The sequence below is a fragment of the Corvus moneduloides genome, chromosome 20 (genome assembly GCF_009650955.1).
Source record: "Corvus moneduloides isolate bCorMon1 chromosome 20, bCorMon1.pri, whole genome shotgun sequence".
In the NCBI taxonomy this organism is placed as follows: Eukaryota; Metazoa; Chordata; class Aves; order Passeriformes; family Corvidae; genus Corvus; species Corvus moneduloides.
The window spans coordinates 3,517,661-3,540,393 of NC_045495.1; the positions used below are offsets into that span (position 1 = coordinate 3,517,661).

The window sequence follows — 22,733 nt, forward strand, 5'->3', positions numbered from 1 at the left end:
CACTTTTGTACAAAAATTGATTCTCTGCAGGGAGAAATGGGAACTCCAAAATGCTGAAGTGTGTGAGCACAGCAGTGACCAGTCACTGTCCAGAGCCACTGGGGACTCACTCCCTCTGTGGGGCTGTGCACTGGGTACTTAAAGGCTCCAATGCCCAACCAAGAAGCCAGACTGGCAGCACAGAGTGTAGAGCAGACAGGGAATGTGTGCCCATCCTCTTTCCAGGGGGTGAAAGTGACAGTCCCTGGACAGTGCAAAGCTCAGTGCTTGCTCTGGGAGAAGCCCAGCAGCAGAGCTCTCCACAGCTCCCTTCTCTGGGACCAGGAAGAATTCATCAACTCCCACATTTCAGGCAATGTTTGCTTCCTTGCAAGCTTGTTCTCTCTTCAGGGAAGGAAATGCTACAGCCTTGCTCACTCACTGCACCTCCCTTCTCAAAATCTATTTTATATGCAGGGCCTGGAGCACTGGGTTAGAGATCAAGGGAAGATCAAAAGCCACCGTGCCCATCCTGCAACTTGCTCCTCCACCCTCCAGCAGGAGAGGCCCTCTCAGACATGGGATATTGAGTCAAGAGGGAGAGGAAACACAAAGGCAGTGATAAATACTTCAAAACCCACAAACTTCAGACAAGCCTGCTTATAAACCCACCCACCCAGGACAAGCTCACAGTTAGACTTTCCACTTTGCCCAGTGGCTGCCAGCAAGCACCAGGTTGCTCTTTGCTGGCAGGAACTGGTAGGACCAAAATTGGTTTCATTCAAGAAGCATTTTCTGGTTAACCCCTATTTTATAAAGAGAAAAAGGATGTGTTTAACCTTGGCTGCTGCACATCAGCACTGCCAGAGAGCTCTGCAGGGCCTGCCATGGTGCTGAGCCCTCCCTACGGATATCAGCTTTTGGAGGAGCTCATCAGGGAAAGACATGAAATTCAGCACAGCTCAGGGAATGAACGCAGCACCCTGTACTTTGCAGATAAGAAAAAAACACACTCTGAAGTCACTCCTACCTAGAGTGGCACTTTCCTAAGATGACAACATACCCCACTCAATGCAGGCAGAATAAATTCCTGTTCAGGTGAGTAACAGTGTTAGTCTGATATGGGCTGGACTTGCACTAAACCCTTTTAGTCAACGGAGACAGAGAGAGGGTTTGTCTCTTCTGCCTGGTCCCTGATTTTCATGTAACCTGTACAAACAGAACGTTTTTAAGAGTAGTACCCTTCTGTCAAAAGTGGCTGAAATTAGCCAATGGGCTCTAAAGTCTTCTGAAACATGCATGTGCACATACATATAAATACAATTGCATTATTTCTGCTTCCTTAGGAAATCAAGCTAAAAACCCCAGGCAAGCCAAAACACACACTTTTCCTTCTGCGGAGGTTACAAGAGAACAAACCAGAAGACTGAGATAAGAGACTACAGTGAGCAGACTAAATAAACTAATCATTGTTTTTACAAAACTGGCTCGGGCCAACTGTGGGAGCACAAGGCTGGGTTAGGAAATATTCTTGACATGGGAATTATCTGTTCAGAAACACCTTTGGAGGCTTTTCTTCTTCACATCTGTTTTGAAATGGAAGCTACTGAGCTTATGTAACATCTGAACCAGCTGAAGAGACTACACAGAGCTCATTTTCAATTACTGTTGTCCAATTTACTGTTAGGACATTTACACTTGAATTGCCTGTCTCTTCCAATAAACGAATTTTTAAGTACAATTCCCAAGGTATCTGCACAGTGACTTGGCCACGGTGGCATTCCCTTTGTCTGATCCCTCTCAGCACACACCTGGCTCTGGGACAGCAGGGATGTCCCACCCTAAGTATATATCATCTGAATATCTATATATGTCATCTAACAGGGCTCTGATTCCACAGCACCACTGTACTGTTCATGACTTAAAGCAGGCAGTAATCACATGTAAATCAACCCCTCTGGCTTCAGGGATTCATTTCATTGATAAGGAATTTGAATTTCTTTCTCACATGCTGAAGATATTTTCACACGGGAGCATTTGCTCCTTCCACACAGCGCAGCTCCTGCTGCGCTGGCTTTTAACTCCTAACCTGAACCAGGCTGATGATGAAATCAAGCAAACAATCAGGACAGGATGAGAAAACCTGAACATCTTGAAAGTGTCTGGGTTAAAAACAGGCTTAGCCAGTTCTGGGAGCGAAAGGCTGGGACAATAAATATACTTCATGTGGAAATTATTGCTCAATGAAATCTTTAGGGCAAGAGGGAGCTCCCTCCCCACACCTGTTCTGAAATGGGAGCTGCTGCTGTTGCTAGTTTTTCTTCTGGGTGACCTTGGTATTCAGGAAATGGAGCTTTCACTAGTGGAAGCCAGAGCAGCAGCCAAGACAAACAGGTCCAGAAATCCCTTCCGGAGAGGGGAGAGCACAGAGGAAATTACTCAATTACCAGCAGAAGAGAAAACTCCTGAGAGGTCTGGAGTCCATGATCCCTCCCCACACCTCAAAGCTGAGGGTCTCCCTCCTCTCTCTGGTGTCATGCAGTGCTCCAAACACAGCACACATCTGCTGTGGGCACACAAAGGTCTCTGCTTTTTAGCAAGGGCCATCCCTTAAAATGCCACAGCAAGCAACTCCATTTCTCATGGCCTTCCCCCAAGCATCACTCCTTACACTCAGAAGCCATTGAGTCTGAGTTTGGAGATGTCTTTTGAGTCTGATTTAGGAGCAACAAGAGCCTGCCTGGAGCTCACACAATACTATGTAACTTCTTTTTTTACACACCAAACACTTTCTAATCTGGATCAAGACAGTGTAGCCTTGGCTGCCTCTCCCTGCAACACTGGCTTTTGCTTGTAAATCCAGCAGGCAGGAAATAATTTCCAAAGTCTATAAATTAGTTTTGGCTTTGAGTACACCAACCATTAATTTCTGTGTCTGCACTATTTAATGTAGAGCTTGGATGAAATATGTCCCAAAAAGATTGAGCTACTCCTGGATTTGAGCAAATGAGTAACCATGTAATGGAAGGAAACTACACAGAATATGGTGGGACTCCTTGCCTTGCAATCTTCCTTTCAGACATGCTGGAATTGCAGCCCCTGCTCCACTGCCAGATGGCACACAACACGTTCTGTAAATAAAGATACCACTGTCGATGCTGTGACTACTGGGAGAACTGGGGAAAGTTTTCCCACTGGGATAGCTACAACAATACACATCTTCCAGTCATGTTGACTCCACTGAGTTGGTCTGAAACTGTTAGTTTTTGTTTTTTTCAAGGCTCTTTTAACATGTTCGGCCAATTCTATCAATTTCAACATTAGTGAAAAATGGACTCAGTTTACCTTTCAAGGCACAGCTGTTGGTTTAGGACAGCAGAGACATCACAGATAGCAAACTCTGAAGTCTTAAATTGCAGGATGTTTAACAAAAGTAATTAGGTGCTTCTCTTGCTGTTGTCGGCAAATTGAGTCTGCTCCTAAATGAATGGTATTACAGCAAACACCTGAGACCTGTGTGATTGCTTGGGACACTTCAAATAATGAACATTTCCGGAGCAGTTCATTACCAGCAGCCCTGAGAAGCTGCTCCAGCTGCCCTTGGTGCTGCTGATGTGTCCTGCTGCAGTGATTTGTCCTCGGTGCTGCTCAGGGAAGAGCTGATGGGAATGCAGGGGGCAGGGACAGCCCAGCAGGGCCAGCACCATGCCCGGGAATGTTTCCTGCTCTGCAAACCCCACATTTCCCTGCTCAGCTCTGCTCTGGTAGTGGCAGACTCCAGCCTCCCCCAGCACAGCTAGAGTTTAATTTTCCCCGAGGCAAAGATGTAATCCTTCCTAACCATCCAGAGGAGTTCTGGTGTTTTCAGAATTTCTTCTGGGGTTTTGGTGCACTTGTCCCTGTGCCCCTGAGAGTCACAAACATGCAATACAAATCCTCCTGTGTTTGGAGCTTTCAGATTAGATTAAAACCTATCTATTCAGGGGGCCAAATGGCACAAAAGGAGTCCAGGAAAACTGCATTTGTCTCCGTGCACAGCAATGAATTTCATGGAAAATTAGCCTCAGAATCAATACAAAGTTGGATGCATGATGCTGGTTTTGTGCTCATGGGGCTTTCATGCTACAGGAGATGTGGTTTCTTGTTTTGTGAAGTGCTGAAAGGCTTTGAGAGTTTCGTGATTTTGCTGCTAATCAGTGTGTGACAGTGCCATGCCTGATCAAAGCAGGGTTCAACAGAGAGGAACACAACACAACCCTTTCCATGCTTAGGCCCTTATTCCTGTTCTGTGGGAAAAAGCCCCCAAACTATACCAGTGCCAGGAAATCTCCCCAGTTTAATATTCTTCAATCCTGACCTATAACCCTGCTAATCAAGCTCTCTAACACACATCTGCCAATGGGCTTCAAATCTAAGCCTAAATCTAAGTCTAAACCCCAGATGGGCTCTCTCCATCACAACATGGTTACTTTAAAACACAGAAACCGTTTGAAGAGTTAGAAAAGAGAAATTCCTCCACTGTTCATTTCTCACTGGGAAGCAAAGAAAGCTCTCCCGAGAGAGAAGATACATCCTAACCTTAGAGGCTCCACAGAAAGCTTCCAGAGGGAAAAGGAAAGCCCAGAACACTCAGAAGTAATGTGGCAATGTGCTGCAGAAAGTGTCACATTACCAGGTTGATGTTCTTGGCTGCTATGTGCTTCAGGACAAGGGTGGCGAGGAGCTGTGTGTCCCACTCCACAGCAGGACTATCCGGAAGATCCCTGAAAATGAGAAGGACAATCAGTCACTTCACTGCTGAGAACTTTGTAAGGACCACACTGGACAAGAGAGATCCTCTTAAGCACAGAATTAAATCAAGATAAATTTATTTACCATATAAAACCACTGAACCTTACTTAAAAGCCTTACAGGCTGGGATACTAGAGGGTTGGAAGGGAAAGAGCAGTTCCTACACCCTCCTCATGGATCTGCCAAGGTCTCCCTTTCCTCTTACCATTAAGGCAGACTTTGTGACTGCTTTACTTCAAGCAACATCTATTTTGTAAATTCTTTTTCTTGATTTATCCCAGTCAAATTTAAAACCCCTTTAAAAACACATTTTTCTGAAAGACTTCCCAATCTTAATCTACTGGTGAATTACATTGGGAAAGCACCAAGCAAACTCCTGCTCTCATTTATTCAGGAATAACCCATTAACCACAACCAGAGGACAGCAGAGTTATAATTATATGGCTTGGATTTGATAGTAGTTGTTCATGTGTTTATTTTGTGCTTTGCATACCCAGCTGGTATGCAGAGCATACTGTGACTGAACTCCCTGCCTGGGTATTTTGTACTGCAGGATTCGAGGGGCAGGGAGCATGAGCCAAATGCAAAATAGCACCAGACAGCCAAGAGAACATTCCATATTTACACAACTGAGAACTGAATGTGACCCCCCAGTCATTATGCTTGAATGATGCCAAGAAAACATTGCTCACAACGTTGCAAAGGTTATTAGTAACAATAGGATAACACACAGCTGCTAAAGCCCAATAATGACACGTTAAACTGGTCTTTTTCTCAGACCTTTTCCCTCCTCTGGAAGTCTGATAATCGCTGTGAGGTGGTTCAGCAGCAAAATGACTACACAGCATTCTCCCACAGACACAGGGGCCTGGAACTGAACTGATCCAGTTGTTTGCAGCAGAGAGCAGGAGCTACATCCCAACACTGCTCAGGCCTTGCTCACTCCCCAGACTGCAGGGACGGCAACATCTGCAACAGAACAACAGGGAAATGTCTCCTTGGCACATTCCAAAATAAAGCTCAGCCTGAGTCTTCAGGAGAGGTCTTCTGGCCACAGATCTTCCCACTGCTGTTAACAGTAGTTGGAGTGGAAGGAAGAGCTTTATGTCCAAACTGACCATTAGATTTTCCCTGTTGTGTTACGTGTTCCTGTTCAGCTCCGGCCCAAATAATGTGAATTAGAAACCCCAGCACAAGAGGAGGAGTTCCTACACCAGGCTACACATTCCAGCTCTGGTCCCTGTAGCAGTACTACAGCAACAGAAAAGTTTTGTGTTGTTGGCAATTCCCTCTGGCACAGACAGCATATCTGCCTGATGTACACCAGACACCTGAATTTCACCACTGGAAAGATGCCCTGCAACATCTGGTGGCTGTCTCATCAGCTTAACAAACCTGCACCTCATCTGCTCACACACAAACTTTCCCATCTCTTGTTTGAGGAGGAAGTGGCCCTGGTGACCCCGAAGGTATGACAAGTCCCAGCATGTCACAAGCCTTAAACTTGCACATTTAAAAATATGGTTCACCTAAAATATCACCAAGAAACAACCACACTGAGCAGAGTCCAAGTGCAAGTCTGACAGTGCTTCAGTTGTTTGAATGATACCTCTGAGGTCTGTCAAGGCTTTAATCTGATAATATTAAAGCAGCAAATCAGTGTAACAGGGATTCTTACACTGATCACTTACAGTGCAAATATCATGCCCCTTTTTGGACAGGGGTTAAATGGAGGAAGTGAAGAGTCCCATTAAAACAGGAAGGGTGCTCCAACAGTGAGAGGTCAGGAAAAAAAAAGTAGGGCTTGGAATTTATGATGTCCAGGAGGCTTTGGTGTCATAGCCACCGCACTCAGCTTTATTGGGCTGTCTCCAAAAAGGCTGCTGGGTAGTGGAGCAGGTTTTAACTAGTTTAGACAGATAAAGATCATCCTCGTCAATGGAAATGAACAGCTGGAGGCAACGGTTTAGAATCCCTGGAAACAAAACAATCTGAAGGCATGAGCAAATTAACTCCATCAACACTGAACTGATTAAGCAGGAATATTCCACCCAAAATTCTGCTTCTACCCAATTACTGCTGGTCAGAGAGAGACCACTTACTCCCAGTAAGGAAGTCTTTTTCTTGCATCGTATTTATCAGGTACAGAAGAGAAGCTGATCTTGCCAAACAAGAGACACACGCACAGAAGCACATTCCTAACTCATTAATAGCCACGATGGCCCATGGAAGTACTCCCAGCTCATTCTGCAAACACAAAAACTTACACACAGCTAAATGACAAACCCAGAGTCACCCAGAGAAGTCAGCAGCAGAACTGGCAATAAATACATTCATCGAGACTGCTCCAGGAAGTGACTTTTATAGTAAGAGTTTGTATAATACTTTATAAAGTTGGAAATGTGTTACCGTGATAGTAAGGGCTCACATGAGAGCAGTACTTTTCTGCCTGTGCTCTGGATATCAGTAACTGGGTATAATAAGGATGCAAAGGTGATGAAGAAAAGCGAGTTCATACACAGCGTGCAGCCATGCACACAGGATGGGCTTACAGGAGGTCTCCACATGCCCAGGGAATTCTGTAGGGACATCAAACTTTGAAAACTGCTCACAGAACCATATATAAAAAAATATTTTTCTTAATATCGTAAATAGGTTCTCACCAAACCTGAACAGTCCCCTGATGTGCTGCACTACTGAAATGAGCTGCATTCATTGCTTTCACCTACAGGATTTTGTATGAGAAACATCCAGCATTTCAGTGGTTAACTGCACGCTGCCTTTCTGGCTAAGGCTGATAATGCCTCTGAGCTCAAGGTTGAAGGGCTGAGATAAAGGACTATAAAGGAGTGAAAATTAGCACATTCCCTGGAGCAGACTGGAGCTCGTCCCAGGAGACACCGTTCCCCACCCACCCTCCCTGTCCCCTGCCCCAGAGAGCTCCTTGTTGCTGCTGTCAGTCACTGCCACAAGTCAAGACATAAATCCTGCACCAGAGGCCTCCCAGGTCATGCTGCTGGAGGGGGCTGTGGGAAGGGCAGAGGGGTTTGGGCACTTGGCCATATTTCCATCAAACTATTTTGGTCTGGAAGGGATGTTTATGGGATTCCACGTGTCTGATACTGAATGCAGGTGGCTGCTTGGATGCAGGGAAAAAATGGGGAGATGCATAGGAGAAAAAAAAAATTGGAATAAGGCTCCAGAAGAGTTGTCTTCCCAAGAATTTTCAGTGAAAGCCATGCTGTGCACTGTACAGGGAATTTACAGCTGTGCCAGGGGATCTGCAGCCTCAAGAGGGAAATAGAGAATTATGGTGCTGCAGTTGCTACAGTGTGGAGAAGGGTCTGTCTCTGCTCACTGATTTCAGCAGTCACAGGAAACATCATGTTCAGAAAGCAAAATCCTGCACCTGCCTATGCATCCATCCACTGGCAGCAAGAACCAGACAGGACCCCTGGTTTTCTCCATCTCACTCCTTTGCTTTTCTCCCTGCCAAGCTGAGCAGAGCACACACCGGCATCTGCAGTTCCTCTTCCCAAGGTTTGCCCAGGAAGGATGCAGCAGATGTCCTGGATCTTCTGGTCCTTGTGGAGAGCTACAAGGGCTCACAGCAAATCACATCAGCACAGTAAGGCACCACTCCACCTTGTGCAGGTTTTGCCCAGCAGCCTTACAGCTGAGAATGAGAGATGTCAAAAATCACTGCCTGGTGCCAGTTCCTTTCCAGGCCTCCTCCTCTGCCTGCCCTGGGCTGGAGCTCCTCTCCCACCTCAGCCTGGCCATTAGAACATGGTCCACTTTGCCAGCAGCACAGTTTTGTAGGGTCGTCTTTCTAGGAACATTTGGGCTCAAGATGACCAGATTCCTGTCATTTGGGAGGTCACTTTTGGCCAAGGTAGAGATTTAAAAACCTTCACAGATATGTACTGCCAAGTTATACCCTTCTCACATGATACACTTCTCAATCCCTGTCCAATTTTCCACTGCTCATCTCCCCCATCTTTCAGCAGCAGCCAGTGCATTCAGATGGACAATCCTCTCTCGAAGCCTTCCGTGTAATTTATTCTGCTCATGAACTAAGCTCTCATGACTGCTCTCAAGGTTAAGTTAAACCCAACAGCTGGTCTGTGTGATGTCCACGTGGCTCCACAAACAGCAAATGGGCTATGGGATAACCTTGAGATCCGACCCTCTGGAAATCTGTGAGCTGGGAAATCCCCAGGCCCTGGGGGCCTCTGGTTACCTGAGAGTCACCCCATGGGGACCAGCAGGGACCTCTCTGCCCTGACATGAAACCTTTGTGGGAGAGGGCAATAGAGTGACTTCTTGGAGGTGTTTAGGTGTCCATTTACACATTCCAAGGCACCAGTGCAAAACTTCCAAGGCGCCCATGTGATTTTCCATCCCACTACACACCAAAAGGGTCAGGATGAAAGAGCTTTCCCATTTCTTATTGCCTTTTTATCCTGCAGCACAACCTTAATTAGTCCAAGGCTAGGGACCAGGAAACATTTTGGCATAACTTCTCCTCCTTATCCCCAGTGACTGATTTTACATTAAATCAGCCCAAAGGTCGGTGGCTTGATGGTGGAAGCAGGTGAGCTGCTGTGCACGAGGTTCCCAGCTGGGAACAACGAGCACAATGTGTTTGTTGGAACAGAGGATGCCCTTTGTATAAAGTTATAACTGTATGAAATGAACATGTGGGCAATGAAACTGGATCAAGAAGCAAAAGATCCCACAGAACAAAATGACGTGAGTGCACAATTAGTGAAAAAGCCATGTGATGACTAGAGGCAATCAGTGACCTTTATATCACAGCATCAAAGTAATTGAAAAAACTGTGTAAACAGAAATTATTTCATGCTCTCCAAAGTAGAGCAGAGAATTTTTATTTTTGAGATGATGCTAAGATAAGCTAAGACTGGCTAGCCCTAGCTCTTGAAGCACAGCCTCTAAATCCTGACTTTTATAACTATTTATAAATTTCTCTTCCTATAATGGGCAATTACAGACAGGAGGGAATTATTGCTGTTAGGCTGCATGTACATCTCTGATTCAATTGAAAATAGCCCACTCAGACAAATGATCAGCATCTTGCAACATCATGTTCTACAGAGAACAGATGCTGTGTGCTTATTGGAATGTAACAACCCACAATTTGGGAGAGAAATGGACTCGAGCAGGATGCCAACTGTCAAATGAAAAGCCACCTACGACAGGGAAGCTCAAGAAATTTTTACGCCAGCAGCATCCTCCCTCTCCTCATAGTAAAGAAACACAAATTATTCTGAGAGTTGTATTTTAAGATTGGAAATAATCATCTTAGGGTTTGGTGTAGGTAGAGGGTAAAGGAAGTGGGGAAGATGTTAATGACTGGAATATTAACAGTAAAATACTTTGGAAGAGCTCTGCATGTTCCCCACTGAGCCATGGACAAACCAGCACAACTCTGACGGGTGACACTCCAGCTTCCTCCATACCTCCCCAAAGAGAAATGGTAATTAGGCCGTGAGGGAACACATCTTTTTGACTTGGGCATGATCAGGTGTTTCTCTTCAAGAAACAAGCATCCTTTGGGTTTAAATTCATAGCAATTATGACAGAACACAGGACTGGTTGTTTGCAAAGACCTATCCAAATGGCCCTGTACTCATTTATTTTTTAAAATGAATAATTGATGATTTCTCAGCAGAGACTGATGTCTATTCACAGAGATGACACAATTGCTTATCATAATTTGAAATCTGGTATTCATTTGACGTCTGTGCCTCAGCGCCCTGTTGATAAATTACAGCACAAAGCTCTGTAGGAACAAGTTCATATTCAATGTCTTCAAACAAAAACAATTGATGGTTCCTTTCAAGACCAGAAATACATAGAAGCTATCATGGCTAAAGCTAATTTTAAAAAGTAACTTTAAAAAACTAGTTTGGAGAGGGTATCAGGCCCTGCTGTGTAAGACAGGAAACAAAATTCCACTCAATTATTTCTAAATTGATATTTAGTCACAGCATTCGAATCTTCTGCTATTCATGCCTGTGAAATGGAAATAATTGTATGTTTACCCCTATGTAAAGAAGTTTGGGATCCTTTTAAGAAAAGTGTTCTGTCTGTTCTCTGATTTCTGGATGGAAATCGATGTGTCTCAGCAATCCTGGGTACTGGGAACCCCACAAACCTATCCTTTATTCCTTGTACTGTCTTCCCATGGGGTATTGAATCAAGTTCAACATCTTGGTACTAATTTGAAGGTCTAGCCCAAAATATACAAAATACTGCATAAAACTCCAAAATTATGAGTATGGTGCACAGTTCTGTCCATTTGGAGCTGAGGAACTCTGCAACAAGGGTAACATCTCAAGCAGTCAGGACTTCCTTAGAGGCTGGTGCCAAACACTGAATGGGTTCCCAAATCAAGTAATCACAAACTGCTTTGATTTCTACTGCAAATGCCAAGAATACTCCTTGGAACCTGTCCTTTTCAGCAAAAAACAGCAATATTTAGTTTAAAATTCCCCAGGCTCTCCAGAGCACATAAGAAAGCTGAGACATCTGGGCCAAATGTCATCCCAACAATGGAGACCCCATTTGCCAAAGCATGTGACAGGGGCTGGGTGTGTCACCTACGGGGCACCTTGTTTTGGTCACGTAGGTGTCACCACTCGGTGCTGCAGCTGAGGAACATGATTTCCAGGAGGGACACACCACTGGAGAACAATATTCCTGGCAGATGTCTACAACTCCTTATCCAACCCTCAGTCTCACAGCAAACCACACTCAAGGCTGACAAGCCTTTGGGAAGCAGCACTGCTTTTTGCACAGACACTACACCCCAAGCCAGGCCAGTGACAGCCCTGTCTCCCTGACAGCCATTCTGGGACCAGACTGTATTTTGTGCCTGTTGACTGAGTGGGGCCCACAGATCCCACGTCAGTGACACATTTCCAGCCACCATGCAGCCTGTTCCTAGCACAGCCAGCACTTTTCAGCCCTAAGGGACTGCCAGCAGTGATCTGCCTAGTGCTGGGCAAGAGGCCTCCCTTTCATTCTATAGCAGCTGGATTTGTGTGTGATCTGTTGGGGCCATTTGCAGAGGTCACTGAAAGCACCAGTCAGAGCCCAAACAGCATTTTCAGGAGATTTGGGGCTGCCATGAATTATGGGCCAGCAGTTCCTCCTCTGGCCCACTGCAATGTGGTTTGGGCAGCAGACAACAGGGCAGTGTGACATGAAGACAATTCCTCTCCCACCTTGGACAGGTAGCCAGGAAAGGAGAGCACTGAAGTCCCTACCTAGTTCAGCAAAACAAGAATACACCAACATTTGTCTGAGGACCTGTTGACAAAGTGCATTTCTGGTACTTGCTGAAATGTAACAGATCTATTGGCAACAGCTGGCAATTTCATCTGTAGATCTCTAATAAGAGAAACATCTTCAAACATGCAGCTGTCTGGGACCAAGGAGCACAGTTGCTGGGCAAAGGGATACATGCAGCAGCTTTTCAGTTCAGCACCTTCCTAAGGCCAGGAAGGTGAATGGAAACGCTCAGTGGAAAGCTTGAACAGCAAACATGGACCACAGCAGCTGGTGGCCTTTGGGAATTTTGGACCACGCTCCTAGAACCATCTGCTCTTGTCTGTGTCAGCTCCCACGGGAGGGACAGACTGACCTGATCCCAAAAAAAGGTGGACTGATCTCTACTAACACCCTGGGCTCCATTAGGTACCACTTTGGGATGCCTCTGGCCACTCTGATATTTTGCACAGTAACAGGGGAAGAACACAGCCCATATTTCTCCCAAAGCACCATCTGCACTGTAAGGAATGAGATCACTAGGCCCATATTAAGTGATCAGGCAGATCCCAGAATAGCTCCCAGCCATGTTCACTTCCTCATTATTATTGTTGGCTTTGCCATAGTGCCTTGGAATTCATCTGGGCCCTGACAGTCTAAGTTGTCCTGACTGAGAACAAAAAGCCCAGCAATCCCACAGTCACAACTGATGTTTTAAAACTGAAATACAAATCACCAGCAAAACCAGGACTCTCTGAGGAGCAGACCACAGGACTTCACTCTTCCCTTACTTAATTTTGTTTTGTAAAATGCTTTGAAGAAAAGAAGAGCTCAGCAGGACAGGGCTTGGGACAGGGTGTGTTAAGCCATTCACCAAGAAGCCATGTCCAGCTCACACAAGTCCTGGCACCACTGGCTCAAGGACAGACTTCCAGTTTCAAACTGGGGCAGGAGGTCTCACTCTCCTGGAAGAAGAGCTGTAAGAGCACAGGTAGAAGGCAATATCCTGTTGTTCTTAGCTAGGTTTGCACTGCAGTTCTGCCACACAAAAGGTCACACACATGCATCCTAACATGCCCAGGACCTCACAGTGGAAAGGGTACAAACCCAAGGGGAAGGAACAAAAAGTCTCTCACAGCAGCCAGCAAAATCTTTCAGAGCCAAATGACTGAAATACCACAACCTTCATATGCCAAATAAACCTGGTGACCCTTCATCACAAGCTTAATATTAAATCTGTTTGCTCTCGTAACGATAAATACACCACACTGTATAGGCAAAACTGCAGTTCTGGTTCTGGCCCAGGAAAGTCAAACAGGACTTTGCCACTGACTCAATGGCCAGACCCTTAAAAAGCAGGAGAGCCAAAAGCATAATCACTCCAGCCAAAGAGATAGACCTTGGTCTATTCCACATAACAAAAATACTACAGTCAGAAACCTCAGGAGACAGCTTGTAGCCAAATCAATCCCTCAGCCACTTTAATTAATCATCTAGAAAGGGAAAGCACAGAATAGTCACTTCATGGACATGGGTTTTGCAGGCCAAAACTTATGCAAATGCAGATGCAACTTCAGCAGAGATCTCCAGAGGATGATGGCCTGATTCCAAATGCAGCTTCCCATGCTGCAGCGTTCCAGCTTTCCTCTACCAATTCCATCCAAAAAGTTTCCTGACTTCTCAGCCTCCCACAAACTCCCATCTTCTGCAATCCATTTGATCTATGCAATGATATGGGAGCATTAATTCTTGCAGTCATGCTGTACCCACATAATGCTGATGTTCTGATGCCCTGAGCTCTCTAGCAGGGTGCAAATTTAGTACTACATCAAATCACTTCCTTTTAGAAGACAATGTATCAGGAAGTTAAACATCTATCTTACTCCCACAAACTTTACCGGCATGCAAAGTTTCTGCTCATGCAAACAACCCTCCTGCAGGCACTGCCTTGCAAAGCGAAAGCCCCAGTTACAGGGTTCCATGAGCAAGCTCCTCTCTCCCTGCTCCCAGTGCAACCTCCCACAGCAGCCCAGCCAGGAACTACGCCTGGAACGCCATTTGCGACAGCAAAGTGGGCCTCGGCAACAATGAACAAACCGAGCAGAAGGAACGCGGGGCCCTTCGTGGCCGGGGCCGCTGCCAGCGTTATGCAATGCTCGCTATGGCAACCCCGCGGCGCTCGGCAGTAACCCCGCCGCAGCCACTGAACTCTGCCCCACTGGCGAGCGCCGAGCCGCCCACTCGCCCGGCCGGGCTGTTTACACTGCTCACATGACAGCCCGAGGGAGGCTCCTGGCAGCCGCTCCAGCAGCCAGCCGGATTTCTAGGACCGGCCAGCATTGCCAAAGGCTGGCAGCGATTAACTCTTGCGAGCGGGGGCCGCCCGCAGCGCCCCGGAGATGGGAAGGGCACCGGAGCTGCGAGCGGGGCTTCGTCCTCCCGACATCAACCCATTAAGGCATCCAGCGAGGGGACAGGGAAATCAGGAAGCTTTAAAGAAGGGAACTGTATTGTTGAAAAATGTGGAATATGTAAAACTTCCTTTGTTTGCTAAAATGTATGCTAAAAAGTCCTGATGGTTGATATGTGGAATTCCACCTGGCACGCAGCCTTGGCAACTCTCAAATAAATAATCAATGTCTGTCTCGAGTGTGCCATTATTGGCTTGTTGCACACCGGGTAACACATCCGATTTTTGCAGACAACAGTATCTTTTTTTCCCCTTAATGAGTGGCAGATGAGTGAAGATAATGAACTGGAGCTGGGCACATAACACTCGTCAAGAGCTGCGTGCTATGAGCTGCACGTACCTGGGTTACACGAGGTTGCACAGAGCTCCCAGAGTGGCACAGAACTGTCCCAGCCAGGGGCTCGGGAGCACTTTTAAGTACCAGGGCACAGAGGGGGATTTGGAGACAGGGATGCTGTGCCCCACAGGTGCCTTGCTAAAATGGTGATTTAGTCTTACAGCACAATCTCGTAGGAAAAAGCTGCAGATTCCCAAGCCGCTGTGCGAGCGCTGCTACTGCTCTGGCACTCTCACAGCATTTATTTCCACACATTAACAGATGTTCATTAACTCACACCCCTGTGAGGCTGGTATGGGGAAGTGAGCAAGTAATAACCTCCACATTTTCTAATGAGAGAATTAAGAGCTCAGGTAACTCTCCCTAGAGAGCCCGAGGCACCAGAGCTGAGTCAGGGGCAGAGCCTAGAACGGAGCCCTGAGCTCCCGGCTCAGCGCTGCAGCACCCACACACACACTCCAGGAATATGTTTCACTGCCTGGGGCAAACAACAATCCAATTTTCTACAGGCCTCTTACTGGTGCTCTGCAGAGCCTCCTGTATTCCTGGGCATTTGGACTGTGCAGAAAACACATTTACAGTTGCAAATGATCCACCACTACCACCACCATCAAAGGAACTGCTTAAACGTACCCCCCAAAACTTGCCAGGGGCCAAAGTGTGACGTTGGCATCACCTGATTGTGCTCTGCTATGACACAGTCCTGGATGACTCTTTGTGTCAATACTCTTGTCTGCTCTTCCTTTCGAGAAAAAATCATGTCTTGCCCTAAAATATTGTACTCTCCAGTAAAACCTTGTTATTCTCAGTAAGAGGTTGTGTGGATTTCTCTTCTTTGCCATGATGACAAGTTCATTGGCACAAGAATGGACACTGCAGATACAGCAGGGAAAAGCAGTGCCCTGACATCAGAACCGCCTTCCACATGTTCATCCAGTTATCCCTACATCCAAACATAAAAGTTGCATTAAAAAAAGTAGAAAGGAAACTTGTTAGGTCTGGTTAAAAATCTTAACACAAATTTCAGTCTAAATCAGTGGCTCAGTCTCATTTCTGCAGGAACAGGCTCACTGCAGTTCTCTGACCCTCACTGGTGAGAGCAGCTGTGGGAGCTCTTCAAGCCTCAGTCTCTTGGCACCAATCCTGCAAACCCCTCACCTCTCTCCCCCACGGGTCAAACCTCTGCCTGCAAATGTTTTATCCTGAAATATTATAAAATGCCTTTCCCAAGGCAAATGATAAACCAGCCTTGGCAGCCCATCGTGTGGCTACTTACAACAAGAGGAGAAATGCTGAGTATTTGGCTTATGAAACAGAAATACAGGAAGAAAATATTTATAACAATGCTACTGTTTAAATAAGGGAGACCATAATTTATTACAGATGTGACCCTTCTTCAAAATGAAGGGTTTATATCTTGCTGATGCAATTTAATGACAAGAAGTAGAATGGACTTAATGAAGAATTCAACCAACTTCAATTCTGAATTGCCCCCTTCTATCGCCTGCCATTTTGTACCCCAAAATAGGAACAAAATTTGCTTCTTTCAAGCACTGTTTGTCAGACTTTTCAATGCTCAGATTAAAAACTGATTGATAGGAAAACATCCATCCTTCATCCTAAGAGAGACTGAGCACTTCTACATTTAACAAAATTTGGTTAATTATTAACAGTTAAAGAAGAGAAAATAGCATGAAACGTAGACAAGATTGGTTATGCTTCAGTCACATAAAAAGAACGTAGAATGTATGTGCAGGGAGGGGAGGCTATGCAATGAATTATTTCAGTGCAAATGGCAATTGCAGAGAAACAGACTGCAACACTGAAATGAAAAACCCTGAAATTACTGTACAAGGAGTCGGCAGGTACAATGAGACAGAGTTAATACGTGACTGGTTAGAAGAGGGGGCATGACTTGGCATGGAACTGTAATCAAATGTTTTCATTTAATGCTTCACTTGGCACAGAAGGATCAGATAACAAAATATTCACCCCAAATCCTACTTCAGTTTCTAAAAAGGTATTTCAGTTTCCTGCACTGCAGTAAAAATACTGTTTTTCATTTTAACCAAAGTGGATTGAAGAACGTACAAGAGGCAAAAGATGCTCAATGATGTCCAGCAAAGAGTTCATTTTCCTTCTTCCTGATGCAATAAAACTGAAATTATAAAACAGCACCCACATTTGCTGAACTAGTGCACATTAGGAGAAAGGTGAATATGTGACAAATTAAAACATTCACTTCCTATTTGCTTCATCAAGTTCTCTTTTCTCCTTTTTCAAAAGCTGGTGTTGCATCATCTGAACAGCATTTCCTTCAGAACAAATTATCTAAAGTCCTCAAAATTGGCTTCAGTATCTTCACCAAGAGCAACAGTAAAACTCCATGAGCAAACTAGTAAAATTGATCCGACTTCTTGGAGATACTGAGCATCTTTTACACTGTTTTACTCCTGATATGAAAATACCTAAATATGTGTTTAACAATTTGCCAGCATCACTTACCTGCATACAGAACATCTAGTTCTATTCACAGTTGCTGTATGTTGGGAACTCTGCATTGCGGGCACTCTTTGTTGGTGGGCTGGGTTCTCTTAAACAAAATTCCTGCTTGGTAGTGGGGTTATATTAAATGTACTCCCAACCTAGCAAGTGTCCTTTAAGGAATTGATTCTTTTTCATAGTTAGCTCTAATCTGAAGTACCACACCCACCATCTTCTAATTCAAGTTTACACTGGAACAAAAAACTTTGTAATTTCATGTACACTGATTGAACTAGGGCCAAGGGGAATAAAACCATTAAGGTTTCACGTGAACTCAGAGAAGAAAGACTTCTTTGGTAATATAATTACAGAGCACAGATCTCGTAAGAGGAAATGAACTACAGGGATTTATTTGATTAGACTTTTTTTCCTTTTCCTTTTTAATGATAGCAAGGGCTCTCCTTCCCCCAGCGCTTCCAGTCTAACAGTAGATATTAACCAAATTCTTAGCAGGCAGGAACTGGGACTGTTACAGAGATGTTTCAATGGACACTGTTATGGGATGGAGTGTGTCCAGTTCAGTTTTGAGTACCTTGTCCATCTTGGTTGTTGCTGCTGAGGAGCCCTGAACAACACTCCAGCTGTATGAAGAGTTTGTTTGTACAAGCAGCCGAGGTTGTGTCCCACCACATCACCTTTCCAGCATCAGGACAAAGCTGGAGCAGGGATCTGTGAGCCACTTCACGGGCTGTGCAACACTCAAGGGCAGTGACCAGTTTACTTCGTTGTCTTGGTAACATTGTGGCTGACCTGGGCTGACCAGATCAGTGTGACTTAATCATCCTAAGAAGGAAACAACTGCAATAAGTGGCAGAGCTAATTACTGTAGGTTCCCTCCCAGAATGGACTTCCTCAAGCTCGTGTCTCACGTTCACAACCTTTGGCCTGCCTAAGCATTCAAACAATTCTGATTGTGCACCTCCCTGGGACAACCAAGTCACCTACGGCACTCACTGTGCACTCTGAACCGTGGATCTGTACATATTCAGTACCCACACACTCCCTGGGATCTCAGGAAGCGGCAGGTTATAAACTCCTATTTACACTGTGTCAATATCGAGGATTTTACTGACAGTCTGTTAGTTACAATGTAAAGTGCACGTTTTAACCTACGCAGTGTGTTTAAACCCTGTTTTTCTCTCTCTGTACAGTAATGCAGCTGTGAGATCATCTGAGAGACTAAAACAAATGGTGCCCTGATATAATCATAACAGAGCTGGAGGAAAGGCAATTTCAGCAAAAATCTTGACAGCAGAATCTGCTTCTGTTTAAGTCTGACCTGCTCTCCTTGCAGAAGCAGCATGACAGAATGTTTTGCAAAAGATTTGTATTTATATGCTTGGCTGTCAGCTCTAGATGTTGCTCCTTGTCTGTATAATAATTACATGGAAAGCTCAGTGGAGATGTTCTCTAAATTGAAATAAACAGAATCAATACAGACTTGAGTTAACTGCCCTGTCATAACCACATGAATAAAACACGCTGATGGATTCTCCTGGCCAGTGTTCAACAGGGATTTGGTCATTGCTATTGCTATGCAAAGTGCATTTTAAATGGTGTGCCAGCAGTTGAAAATGCCATTTCTGTCTAACTTCTACCTACTATTGTTACAGTAACTCCTAGGATTCCTCAAATAGAAAGAGTTGCATATTTATCTCTGTCACACAGCACAAAGGAAGAAAAAGAAACATTTCAGAAAAGAGCTATGTGCAATGGATAACAGTGGGTAGGGATCTAGGGGACAGATATTATATAAAAAGTGACTCAACATAATTTTACAAGTTAACTTCAAATCCTCTGCCTTTCTTGTATGTATTTCTCCAACATCAAACCATCCTTTTTTTCATGCTGCCTGATGAACTGCTACAGTAAAACTGACTCCTGAACCTTCACTTGGTTTTGCAGTTTATGTGTCCTTTAGAGGGTCTCACAAAACGACTGCCAAGCCCCTGAACATGGTCACTTCCTTCATCATCCCAACCAGACAAAGGTTGTTTCAGTTCACTGGAAGGCGCTGAAGCATGTACAGGTCTCATCTAATTACGGAGAGCCTATAATGCCCCGAGGCCACTGAGACTGTCAACACAGCTGTCCCTGTGTGCTGAGACAAATGTCCTGCTGGGCAATCCCTGAGTCAAAATGGAAACACAGCTTCTGAAATGGATTAGGGTTAAGGACAAGGACTGTAAATAGACCAGGAAACCAGGGAAGTTTATTAGATATTACTAAAGGACATTCTAGTGAGATGTTAGAAAGTACCTTGACTCTGGTGCTATTCTGCAAATCTGAGTATTCTGAAGTATTTTACTTCTCTGGTCACCTGTTGCTAACATAACATGTAAATGAACATTTTTTGAGCATGTCTCAGACACACAAAACCACACAGAATATGCATAAAGCTCACAAAGAAAGGAGGTGCAGAGATCTGCACTCTAATGGCATAATTAGCTCTTGTGAGAAAAGCAGTCTTGCTGCATCAGCACTGAGCAGCTCCCACCCTCATCCATCCCACGCCCTCATCCATCCCACACCTTCACCCATCCCACACCTCATCGTCCCCACACCCTCAGGAAAATCCTGGCAGAGCTGCAGTCAATGGCAGAAATTCTGTTTCCTGACACAAACTCTGCAGCAGAAGCAAACTGGAGCAATCCAGTCACTGAAACCACTGAACAATCTCCTGAATGTACATCCTGGGGGTTAAACACCCCCAAATAAATTACTGTTAATGCAGATCACTTTATGGGCAAATGAGTTTGGGCAACATTGTTTAAACATTAAGTTCTGCATGTTTATTTTTCTAATATATCTTCATATTCTTTCTTTTTAATTAATTTTCTGGTCATCTGTGGCTTAGAAAATGATTGATTCAGTAGGTACCTGCTCCCACATCTGGGCTTTCTTTAAACAAAGTCACAAAAATAATGAATCTTCTCCTACATAATACTTTATTGCTTTCTACGTTCATGCTTTTGGTGTTTTAATCATAACTAGAGGCTCACAGACTCCCATCTCAGCAAGTACAGTATGCTGGGTAAGCCAAAAAACCATTTTCAGTTGAAGGCTTGCCGAGATATTTGATATCTTATCATAAAAATCTGAAATTTTCTTTTGCTCTGAGTCACTGATAAAAAATTTACTTCATGGAACATTTCAAACAGGAAAAAAATAAAGGAAAACAGCCCTGTAAAACAGAACTCAAAGCACTGGCAGGAGCATTCCCAACCTTGGGCCTTGTCCCTCTCAGTTCAGCTGCTCCAAGGGCCAGAGGATGTTTGTGACACCACAAAAGTGATGGTGCCACACAGAAAACTCAAACCAGGCTGTGGTGAGGGCCAAGCCAGCAAAATTCCTACCTACCTCTTTCTGCAGCCCAGGACAGGTGGTTTTCAACCCATTCATTTTAAATAAGTGATTTAGTTCTTTCTAAAACAACCCTCTATCTAAGGATAAAATTTAATTTCCCCAGTTTGTTGTATTAACAGGCATGGAGTGATGCATTTCTCCTCACTAAATGAACTTTTAGTCATGGTTTGTGCAATTTTGAGTTGAGATGGAAGCTGGAGCTCCAAGTCATAACAGTGTTTTATAATTGTTTCCTAACAACTGGGTAAATTATATCAGAATTTCTAGAAGTAATGGAAAAGCTTATCAAAACACAGTATTAAAAACTAACACATGCAGTAAACAAAGATAATATTAACTTTAGTTAAGGAGATAAAACAGTTGGTTTTGGATCACACATGCTGTTCAGGCATCTAAAAAATTAGTAGAACAGACTTTCACATCTATTTTTATTCACAGACCACAAGATGAAAAAGGATTTCCTCCTTCAGTCTTGAATGAGCTTCTCAACTCTGAATTACTGGGTGTATGATAAGACAACTCAAAAGAAGCCTCTCACTCTAAATAGTCTAGTGCTAAGTGAGAGGACTCCATCCATTCTATCGTTTTACTTTCTCTTAAACAGTGGAAGGAAAAAGCACAGTGCCTGCCTCTTTAATTTCATGTAAGTTATCGTGTTAAGACTATATGGAGTTTAGTTCTTAGTACAGATGGTCATAAATGCATATTAAATCACAATGGTTTATTTTAAACCATTTAATTTAACATAATAAAATATTAATAATTGCAATAAATTTTGATCCATGCTGCTCCAGTGCCTTTTGGTTTTACAGGGAAAAATCAGGCTTGTCTGATCAGCTAATTAATTCTTGTGACTGACTGTAGTTATTATCAGTGTCACAGACTTTTACAGCCAGCAGGACCACTGTGTTCATTATTCTCATACAAAATGTGTGTAACACTTCAACAAACCCCACCCATCAAATCTCTTCCCCGTGTTGGTCCCCCTGTGTGACCATCAAGTCATCTCATGGATAAAGCAAATAGCTCAAGCATTTTTCACATCCACTACTAGGCCTGTTTTCCACTTCTTTCATCATTCTGGTAGCAGTTTCCCAAGTATTTTACACCAAGATATTGAACTAGAAAAAGAGACTCCTAAACAACACCTGAAGGGGCAGTAACAGCTCCTTACTCCTGTCTGACACTCAAAAACTGGGAAATACATACGTATGGATGAAGAGATTTGGTCCAAGTGACACAGTGCACCATTCCTTGAGCTGGGCTTGGCTTAAAACAAAGGAATCTTGGCTCTCATTTGCACGTTCAGATTCCTGAATACACTGCCTCAAGCAAATGAGTTTGTGATAATTCTGTGTAAGGATCGCTTCAAGCCATTCATCTGTTCACAGGCAGAGGGAGAAGAGGAAAGGGCACAAAGGTGCAGCATCAGCAAACTGGGCTGGTCCTACTGCTGGTCATTTAATGGTACAGTAAAGAACTGAGACCCCTGTGCTTGTCCCCAGGTTCTGCTGAGAGGGCAAAAAGAGCCTCGGGTCATCTACTTCCCACGCCTGAGCTGAGCACAGGGACTCACTCGTACGGGTTCAGTGTTTGCCCTTGAACTGGTGTGGGCTGCATTTGGCACTCTGCTTTTAGATCAATATATAACCCAGGAGTAATCTTATCTGGCAGGAACAGGGGTATTGGGGGGAGGAACACAGCCTCAGAGGTGAGGAGAGCAACTCTTCTAAATGTTAATGGGTTAAGAATAGAAAGGTCAAATGCCTGCCTTATCAGAAGGCCCCATGTGCAAACAGGCACCAAGCTCAGCAATCAGAGCACCAGCTGGGTATAAATGTCAGAAGTTAGTTACTGTAGCTGTAAACACCAAAAGCAGGATGGTGCAACTGGGAAACCTCCCAAGACACTTCTGGTTTATACAGATCACTGGGAAAGTCCAACTGCCAA

The 22,733-nt window shown here is 44.5% G+C and overlaps 1 protein-coding gene across 2 annotated transcripts in view; it reads right to left on the bottom strand.

Annotated features, from left to right (window-relative positions):
- PIGL (phosphatidylinositol glycan anchor biosynthesis class L) overlaps positions 1-22,733 on the bottom strand; it is a 54,519-nt gene that overhangs the window by 14,558 nt on the left and 17,228 nt on the right. For both annotated transcript variants that reach the window (XM_032130271.1, XM_032130270.1), the window contains one exon: positions 4,652-4,742. In XM_032130271.1, the coding sequence (XP_031986162.1) occupies positions 4,652-4,742 (91 nt within the window). The remainder of the gene's footprint in view (positions 1-4,651; positions 4,743-22,733) is intronic.